Here is a 10,526-nt window from a genome sequence, read left to right as displayed (position 1 = left end):
ATGGAAAGAAAAGTGGGTACCAGAGGCCCTACGGTCAAATCCCGATTCTATTTTTGCAGTGCACAGTGAATTCCGTGTGCTGACTGATATACTGTTTTGTTTTGTTTTGTTTTTTTAATGAGGAACAAAGAAGCAAGACTCCCAGGGAAACTTAAAACCTGCTTCAATCCTATTGATGACAACATTCCATGCTTACTTTCAATTACTTTATCAATTTTAATTACCTTCAATTTTGAGTTAATCCAAAATTATTTAATAAAGGCTTCAACTACTTTGACAGTGAATCCATACTCAATGAGGGTGAACCTATGGCATAGGTGCCAAAGGTGGCACACAGAGCACTCTCTGTGAACATGCAGCTGCTCCCCCACCCCTACCCCCAGACTTGGGCAGAGCTGCTCCCCTCCCTCTCTCTACATCATCCATCCCTCTGCCCAATAGCCCAATGGGAGTGCTTCCTACTTACCCTGTGTGGGGTAAGGGTGGAGGTAGGGGCACACCCAACACTCAATGGGGGGGGGGGGCATCGCATGCTCTCTGGGGGGGCTGGGCAAGGCACTTGGGGGATAATGGAAGCAGGGCCCCAAATTCCCGCCTCTAAAAGGTTTGCCATCATTGCCATAGTGAATCACAATTTTGGTGCTTTTTAAATCTGACTGAGATAAGAAAGGATTAGCTTGGATCTAATCCAATCAGGTTGTAGTCTTGGTTTGTCTTTGGCTTGGTCTTTTATTTGGTTAAGTAGCCATTCCTCTGGAGCTATTCAGTTACTTGCAAAATATGAGTGACTCCTAAAATCCTTTCTAATTATCAATTCCTAAAATATAGTCTACAGTTTGACTAACTAGTTTAAAAAATACATGCACATATTTAAAACATATGCACGCATATAGAAAAATAGTATTTCCAAGATGTACATAAATAAAAATATATTAAAAATCCAAGTCTGTTTCAATAATCTTATACAACACAATAATCTGTGTCCAAAAATTATATTAGCATACTAATATAGTTATTCCAATATACAAAAATTTCCTACGTGACAAACTCATTTAAGTAATTTTACATTCCTTATCTGAATCCCAGTTTGTTTCAGGTATCCATAGGCATCTTGCTTCTTGCTTGTTTTAACACAGGACTAGCAAACAATGGCTCCATTGCTGTAGAAGTCTTTAGTTGTGTAGCATATGTTCACTAAACTCTTTCAAAAAAGATCAGTCTGACCTACTCTAAAGATTTTACTTAAGCCAATGTTTGTCTGAACTACCCCTCTCTCTCTTCTGGCATCATCAACCTAGTTAATATGTAAGCCTGGTCTAGAAAACCCAGAAAACAGGCAGGGACAGAAAAATGAGACCCCAGGGCATTATTACCAAGAAATGCTTTACTCTCTTCCTTCACATTACCAGCATGAAAATAAAAACACGAAATAAGGCTTTTAAAGACAGGTTTATTTATAAGTGCATGAAATTGAATACCGAAAGTTTATTAAAATACTGTATATTACAAAGTTTTAATCCAATAAATCTGTAATGACATTTAAGTGCTGGATGTATTTATAACAGTTGTTTGTCCATGTTATTAAAGAATTCACCCTGTATATTACAAATGACAAGTACCATATATGGATCCCAGAAATGGTCTCATGATTAGACATTGGGTGATACAAATTGTGCATCTTTGCTTTAAAGCAATAAAGTGTAACTTGTAACCTGTCTTTGCAGACCAACTTTCTATAACCAAAATAATTTGCATATGTTTATTGCTGCCCTTTGAAGAAAATGGGAGTGCAAAGAACTTAAAATGAACAGCTAAGACCATACTAAGATGTTTACTGAAATTAAAATACATAAAATTCACTGCAAAACTTTTATTGTCCAAGAAATTATACTATATACAATAATGAAGTTTATACATGAATAGGGAAATTAAAAAATTGTTTTTATAAAATTAAAAATCAATAATATACAATATTTACAACTTTAGTTAATGTATCATAAACATAAATTTTATGCCATCCTTCAAATTAACTGAAACTGTATATGTAAACATGCAGTATACATACACTCATATAGTGTAGGTTATATTCTTAACAGGAGGGGAAAACCATTTTCACATAATGTAGGGTATTTCCAAGGATGTATGTTTTTACAGCATTAAATTACTTCCTAGCTTTTATTGTCCCTATCCTTAAGCTTCACAGTACATTAAAAATCTTTATAACAAAAATAAATCCCTGATGATAAACTTATTTCTAAGGGTTACATAAAATGTCTGCCCCAGGAGTTCAATATAAAACTAATGCTGCCACACTAGATTCATTGGCAATAAGAATAAAATAAGAATTTACATTTGATTTTCTTGGCTACATTCTTCCCCCTTACACATCAACCTAGTAGAGGAAAGCACAATAGAAAGAGAAAAAAAAAAGCCCTCGAAGAAAATAGTTCTCAATTATCACAAGCTTTAAATAATGGACGATAGCAGAGATAACTCAACCTCAAAATCAAATAGGTGAGTATAAGAATAGTATAAGTTGTCAAGGATTTTATTCTTTAAAGAGTTGGTTCAATTTCTTGATATTATACTTCACCACACTATCTTAAAACACAGTAATTTGAGCAAATCCTATTAATCCCTTCTTGATCCTGAATCCAGTAAATTTTCTTTGCAAATATATCCTAAATCTTAGAAGGCACTAAGACATCATTTAGCACTTTTAAAAACAGAACTATAATTTGCTAAATGATTCTTTAGTGGTCTCAGGATTAATATAGTTTTTAAAGTGAACTTTTTACTCATGGTGTCAGCACTTCCACACTGTTAAATTTAAAGATATAGATATTAACTGAAACTATAAGGTTTAATTTTTTTCTAGAATGATTAAAATCTAAGACTAGCAATTACTGTTACAATAATCTGGATTCAACCATATTACTAAATGAAAAATTTAGAGGATTCCAAACACTTAAATATTGAATACTACATGCATGTTTATGTAGCAACTCAGTGAAGGAAGTTATTTTTAATTCTGCATGGTAAATTCATTTAGTACAAAAAAAAATCTAGTTCTAAAAATTATTTCCAGCAATCACTTCTTAGAATAGCACTTTATCAAAGATAAACAAATGCTATCTTTAAAAGAATCATTCAAAAAACTTTCAATTTAGGAAGTAATCTTTTTTTTTTAATTCAAGGAAATCAATATAATTTGATTTCTACAAAGATACCTTGAAAATATTTCATCTCCAAAATACATGACAACAGACTACTAACAATTTCACTTACACACAAAATAAAAACATTCCTATTTATCAGTAATATTTTCAAACTAACATTTGCATAACTGAATTCAAGTTATAACTGATTAGAAAGAAATTACCAATATAGAGTAATAATTGGGAAAATAAAAACATAAAATAATGCAATTAAAGACATAAGAAAAGGGTTTTTAGATGACTGTTCATTACAAGTAGTATCTCTGTGTTTAGGTGTCACATATTACTTATGTACATATTTCCTTAAAAGGATGTAGTCATTTTGACATCAAGAGTATACTGGGTTAACATGTAAAAGTGCTTAAAAAAACATATATGATTTAACAAAATTGACTTTCCTACAGTATTCGTTTTACCCTAAAACAAAATAGCCAAAAGGCTCTAAAAGAGCATACTCTTCTAAACCAGGGCCATGAACAAAACTATGTGTGGTATACATAATTACATATAACTAAAACTTTAAAAAATTTCCAGGTAGGGAACTTTTAAGTAATAGCAAAAATAACTCTCATAATATCATCAAAGGGTGTAAAAGTCATACTTGTGTATTTATATGAATAGTAAAATGAGTTCCTTAATTTTAGGGCAAATGAAAATTACAGCCAATAAATCAACTTCAGTGTTTTCACTAAATTAGTGTAAAATTTATTGGCATATTTAATAAGTTACAATGGAAGTATTATAAAAATTAAGTATCATTCCCTAAAAGGAAGTTGATACCAAATCAAGTAATTTAATCAGCATCAATATTCAATCTTGACAATTAAAAAAAAATACTGCATTCCCTACAAAGAGAGACCATCAAAGAGAAATGTAACATTTGAGATCATTACCATCTGCAAAATAGGAAAGTAGGGCTAATCTAAGATCCTTCCTATTGCTTACAATTTTTAAGTTTATAATTTCAATCCAAGTCTTCAGTATTGACTTTCTGAAAAGGTTAAGTAAAATTTAATTTGATGTACAACATGTGGCACTTGTGCATGCATAATACAAATCAAAATGACATGATTCCTTTTGCTATAAAAAAGGTACAAAATATTTGGAAATTTTTTGTCTTTACTCACATAATTTCTTTCATTTACCCTCAATTTTACTCAAAAATTTTAGGGAGTTTTGATGGGATGAGATTCTGAGAACACTTGGTTACTAGTTCATTGCCACTATCCATAATTTTCATTCAATCTAAAATTTTCGCCTCCTTTATTAAAACAAGGATTCACTCACCCACATTTACATGTTGATTAAGTGCCACTGTTATTTGGGATATAATTCTCTCAGCATTTATTTATCAATTCTTTGCAATTTAGGACAAAATACTGCTTTAAGTAAGGTTGCCTTTTTAAATAAAAAAAGAAAAGTAAAAGAAATTTGCAAAATCACGTTTACTTTTAAGACTTAATTTTTAAAAAAATAGTTATATTACTTGTGCAAAAAATATCTAATTCCTTTTGAATGTCAAACATAAGCCTGAAGTACCTTTAATTCAAGGGAAGGAATAGCTCCAATCTTTTGAATTCACTGCTCATGTCTTCCTTCATAATTGGCAGTTATACTAAAGTGATTTTATAAAAGCCCAGTATATCCAGCTATAAGAGGAAGGAGAGCAATAGAGATAAGGAGATAAAAGTATGAGAAGTACCCTGGAAGGGGCAAAAAGGGGTGAGATTTAACTAATTCTATAATCTTTCTATTCCAGCCAGGGGGTGAACCTTATTTCACCTTTTGTCTAGCCAGTCAAAACATAAAAAAATTCAATAAATGAAAGTGCATTCAACTTAAAGAAATATCTGCTGATAATGATGGGTCCCTCAAAGTAGTGTTAGAGGCCAAAAAGGAGAAATGCCAAAAATAAATTGTTTTTCTTCTCAAGATGTTTGTGCAAGGAATATACCAAAAGGAAAACAGACAAATGTGATTAGATTTGGAAAAGTTGCAATGAACTCAACTGGTATTTCTTGGAAATTATGAATGACCACTCATTTTTGGCAATGACCCTATCTTCTTATAATAAGAATACGGAATTATATTTGATACTGAAAAAACTAGAAAAAAAGAATTGATAGACAAAAAAAAGCATGGGGCTCTGGGATATCATCTACATGTTTTCAGAATCTGGAACTATCTTGTTATATTTTTAATGGATTTACCCTTTTAAAGTGATTGTGTTGGTTAATAAATCAGCATACTTCCTTTCTTTTCAAATTAAAATAATAATTATAGCTGATGGTTACAGATCACCTTAGGTTTTGTTTGCAAAGGGCTTTATATGAACTATCTCATTGCATTCTCACAATTCTATGAAGTTTGTTATACAAATCATTTAACTTTCTTAAACCCTCACTATGAAGAAAACTCTACTATTTAATAAAGTAAATTTTTACCTTTAGAGTAATCAGTCCTTTTCTTTACATTATCCTAGACACTTAAAGAATAAGTTACTGAGGAAAAGAAAAATTACTGAATTAGAACTGTGTTTGCCATAAAGTATACAAAAAGAATAACTATTACAAATCCTTTGGCCTTTCCTTATCACCGGTAACCAAAAAGAACCTTTCCAAGGGGTAAGTTATTTATAACTACTTAGTGTTAATTTAGGCATCAGCCCTAATGAACAACAATAAACTGAATAAGTTGTACTTTATACAGTGAGCTTTGCCTATGGGTCAGAAGAAAGACTGACATCCATCAACTGCTTAGATTGGAAACCCATTTCACAATATTTCCCAAACATTTGTGAAAAGGGAGTGCAAAGTGCAAGAAACAGAATTCAAACTAGATCTATGAAGAGTAGGAATAATGGAAACATAGATGGTCAATTTAAAAGGTACAAGCTGTAGAAAAATGAATATATGAGCAAGTAAAATAAGGATGTTTTTGCTCTATCATAAAAACCTCTTGCCACTATTAATTCAGGAAATGTTTTCACTGTACAAACATTTCAACTAAATTCAAGCAAGTCTGAATGATTTAACATAATTGGTTGGTTCACTAGTCAAAACTGTCCACTAGAACATGCTCCTGTGTTTAAGAAACAATTTAAAAACGACTTTACTATAGCAGCCTTAATATTGTTTATGTAACACATTAAAACCTCAAAGGGAGACAAACTAAGCTAAAAACTATCAGCATGGCTATCAGAAAAATAACAAAGTCACACTTATCATCTGCTCTAACACAAAACATAGGCTATGCAAAATCACAGTAGAAATCACAAGTGATGACATAGCAAAATAAACATTAAGTGGGGCTGGGGAGGTGGGGGGGAGGAAGAGCACACTTAACACATCCTGGAAATGAGATGACCACAATATCCCTATACATTCAACACATCCAATTATACATCTACACTACAATAAAGACAGGAATTTAAAAACCTCTTTGGTCTGTTTCATAAATTCAACTAAGTTAAAATTGTTATTTTTAGAGCATATGTCCTTAATGAGCATGTTACAATATGATCATCTTGAAATTAAAAATGAAAATGCATTAAAACAAGTTAATTTTCATTGTTATGTTTAAAAACAATTTCAAAATTTGATTGGTGATATTTACTAAAAATGGGGGGGAACCTATTTTCCTTAATTTTCAGAATAACAAAAAAAAATCCCTTTCAATTGGACTTAGAAAAATTGTTTTTGGTTATGGTGCCTAAAAGGGCATATACCTAAAAAATTAAGAGAATATAAGGGGAGGCAGCAAGGTACACTGGACTAGGAGTCAAGAGACCTGGGTTAGTTCTGGCTTTATCACTAATGGTAATTGCAAACAAGAACAGTCACTCCACTTTTTCATCTGTAGTACTCCAGTTTTCCCAGATGATCATTAAATTCCTTTATAGCTTTAACAAGCTATCAAAATAAATTTACATGTATTATTATGTTGAACTATTTCTCCTAGTAAGTCAGACTCATATGTTCCATTTCTAACATATTCTTAAACTAAAGGATTAAGACAGCTCTACCCCAACAACTCGTTTGTTCACATAAACTATTAAGTTTCTATTTTTGTTTTGTTTCTGCTAAGATTTTTGATTACTTGGGATTTGAGGAGGAAGAGGCTAAATAACATTTTTTTCACTGTTTTGAATGGAATTGTAGTAAGCTTAATACCCAACTTGAACTACATTATGGCTAAACCGCAATTCATAAATAATCTGGGAGATTGTCTATTATTTTTTTATTTCCTGAAGTTTACCTCTCCTTCCATGTGCACAAATCATCAGTCATCCATAAGTGTAAATGGTACAGAACATTTCAGTAGGAGGCAGATTCACGCTATCATGTTCCTGTTTTCCTTATTTTCTAACTCTCTATAAACAATCACTTAAATTCTAAAGCCTCTTAAACTACTTTATACTAAAGACATGTTTCACATGCATACTACCTTAATCCTTGAAAAAAGAAACAAATCTTAAAACATCTGACAGTCACACTGAAAGTACAAGCTCAAGTCAATAATGGGTTAAACAGATGGAAATAATATAAATTTCCAATTCTATTACTGAGAAACTATATTCCAAATATTGTGTTCAGCAGAATTATAATGCTGCCATATATTCCAAACGTGATTTACCCCCACCCTTACTCATCTATAATGAGGTCTTACCCTCCCCACACTGCCTAATTTAGGCCACACTTTACAGTTAGTGCTTCTGAATGAAAAATTTCTAAAATGTTATTAAAAATCAAGATTTAACTGCAATAAGTAGTATAGTCCCACTGTGATATTAGGAAAGAAAAGCTTTCCTATGAGATACATAGCAAATACTTTCTTTAGAAGGGTTAGGGTATGCAACATGCATTTTGGATTTTTTTTTTACAAAATTTATAAGAAAAAGTTCAAATTATATTTTTTTGTGCATACACAAACTGTAATCCATGTCTGACTAACAGTCTCTGACTTCTGGATATAAACAGATAGGATATATGTGTGTTAGGGAAAATCATTAAAAGAGATTTATTTCAGATAGTGAAAATTATACCACATAGATCTACTTTATGAGTCTTCAGAGTGGTTTAGAGCTTTCCTTTAAGTATTTTTTCACATAAATTAGCGCAAATCACAATTATTCTTAGACAGTTATACTAGATCCCTATATCTCAGTAATGCTCAATATTAAAAATCAAGTAATGTGTACCCACATTTAATGGGTATTCAGCATTCTTACTGGGATTTAGTATTTTAAAAGTTAGTATTACTATTTTACCTGAATTCATGTGAAATATGTTCACAGCAATCCTACTTCTAACACTTGCAAATCACCAAATGATCAATGTTTAAAAAAAAAAAATTCAAGTTTGGCACATATCAGTTCTTCAGAAATGTCCCTGTACTTTATCACAACACTGTTAAGAATAATGATCATCACCCACATCACCCTGATTGGCAGCTAAACAACAAGGTGCTGTTTTCTTGTAGCTTCTTTCACATCCAGTGGTACAGCTGCACCTTGCCTGGGACAGAGGCACATAAGGTGCGATTCAGTAAATAGTGCCGCGGCGCAGACACTAGAGGGCAGTCTTTCCCCACAGCTCAAGGCCTCCAGACATGAAGAGCACAATTCACATTCTCAACACAATTTCTTATCCACTTGCTACTGGCACTACTGTCAGGGAATCTGCGCGTGCATTTCCTTCTATCAAGTGAGAAGTTCAAAGTGTTGCAAGGATCCTTGAAAAGGAGATGATTAATGTCAGTACAGTCTGTCCAACCCCTAACACCAATGCTTCCAAGGGAGCCATGTTTTTCCCTGCTACTCTGTAAATGCCAGCTACTGCTGCACCTAAAGGAGAAAGGAGAGAAGCAAAATGATACATTCGTTTATTAAATAATGGTGATCTGGATGTCCAATTATAATTTAATCTTGTTATTCATTAGTTTCTAATTTTAAAAATTGGTAAAAGGCCTTATTAACTCTTCTACAAATGTTTAAACTACAAGTTTCAAAAACATTTTTTCTATTAAACTTCAAGATCTATGTTTTACAAATGACATTCCACAGATTTTAAAAAGAAAAGGACTGGAGACAAGCTAGTGATACTCTGTTATAACTCAGGCCTAATGAATTTAATTAATATGCCTATGACTGCATAACTGCAAAGTTGCCACCAGAATCTGAGCCCAGATCTTCGGATTCCCAGTCTAGTGTTTTTTAAACTAAACTACCTATCTTCTTAAATGAGGGCTGATGCAGTTGCCTTTTGGATTGTCATTACAAATAAAACTCTAAAACTGAATACTAAATTATCACAATGTTCAAATGGTTTTAAAATTTATGTACTTTAAAAGAACCTATTATTTAACTGACTTGGGTAAATCTACTGATGTAGCAAAACTCAATGCCTTAGAAGAAAGTCTTCAAGAATTTTTATGACCAAAAATAGAAAATGTATCTGGTGGCCAAGATTCTGACAATTAGCCCCTCTGAACATTAACTGTTCCTTGGGTGGGGAACTTTGGGGGAAGAAAAGTGGTAGAATTAATGACAATTTGCTGCCAGATCTTTATTAGAAGCCTTTTTAATTAAATGGACCTGCTACACTTTGACCTCATATGAGAAAGTTTAGGAATTATGTTATCATATATTTCTTTAAAAAGTAGATAATTCACATAGACAACCTGGTTAACTACAATAATGATTTTATCAACCACATTACTGTCAGAGTAAGAACACTGGATTTTGAGTCAGGCAGGTCTTTGTTCAAATACCTGCTTTGTGACTTACTTGATCCATATTATGACCTTTCATCAAATTAATTCCTCTGATCCTAAGTTTGCTCATTGACAAAAGAGATTCTAATCCTCACAAAGAATTGTAAGACACATTGAAGTAATGTATAGAAAGAGCTTCAGAATCATGAAGTATTATATTGGTACAGTGAATTAAGATTCAAAGGATCTAGATTGTTACTAGCCCTAACTCTGCCATCAATTAAGCCTATACCCTTAGACAAACCATTTAACTTCGCCAAGTTGCACATGTAAAGAAAGGTTACTGTATTAAGTTCATATTCAGTATCATATTCAACTAAAACTGAAGTCTGAAAACAATATATAAAGTTAAAAAACAACAACAAAGACCTTAGAGTAACTGGCAATCATTTTCCATCCTCTTCAAGACAAAAATAAGATGGAGTTCGTTTACAGGAAAATAGCTGCATTCACTTTTCCAAAGATTTGTTTATTAAAGGTGTCTCACTGTCTAGAAGCAGTTTAAGCATTAATACAAGCTCAAAAATAATGCAA

The 10,526-nt window shown here is 32.2% G+C and overlaps 1 protein-coding gene across 1 annotated transcript in view; it reads right to left on the bottom strand.

The window, feature by feature from the left end:
* Positions 1 to 1,430: 1,430 nt before the first annotated feature.
* TMEM170B (transmembrane protein 170B) overlaps positions 1,431 to 10,526 on the bottom strand; it is a 47,747-nt gene continuing 38,651 nt past the window's right edge. The window contains exon 3 of the mRNA XM_001377209.5: positions 1,431 to 9,063. Within this exon, the coding sequence (XP_001377246.3) occupies positions 8,933 to 9,063 (131 nt within the window). The 3' untranslated portion in view covers positions 1,431 to 8,932. The remainder of the gene's footprint in view (positions 9,064 to 10,526) is intronic.

Source organism: Monodelphis domestica, chromosome 3 (assembly GCF_027887165.1).
Source record: "Monodelphis domestica isolate mMonDom1 chromosome 3, mMonDom1.pri, whole genome shotgun sequence".
Classification (NCBI taxonomy): Eukaryota; Metazoa; Chordata; class Mammalia; order Didelphimorphia; family Didelphidae; genus Monodelphis; species Monodelphis domestica.
Note: the sequence above shows the minus strand (reverse complement) of the source record. Positions and strands in the feature narration are given on the sequence as shown.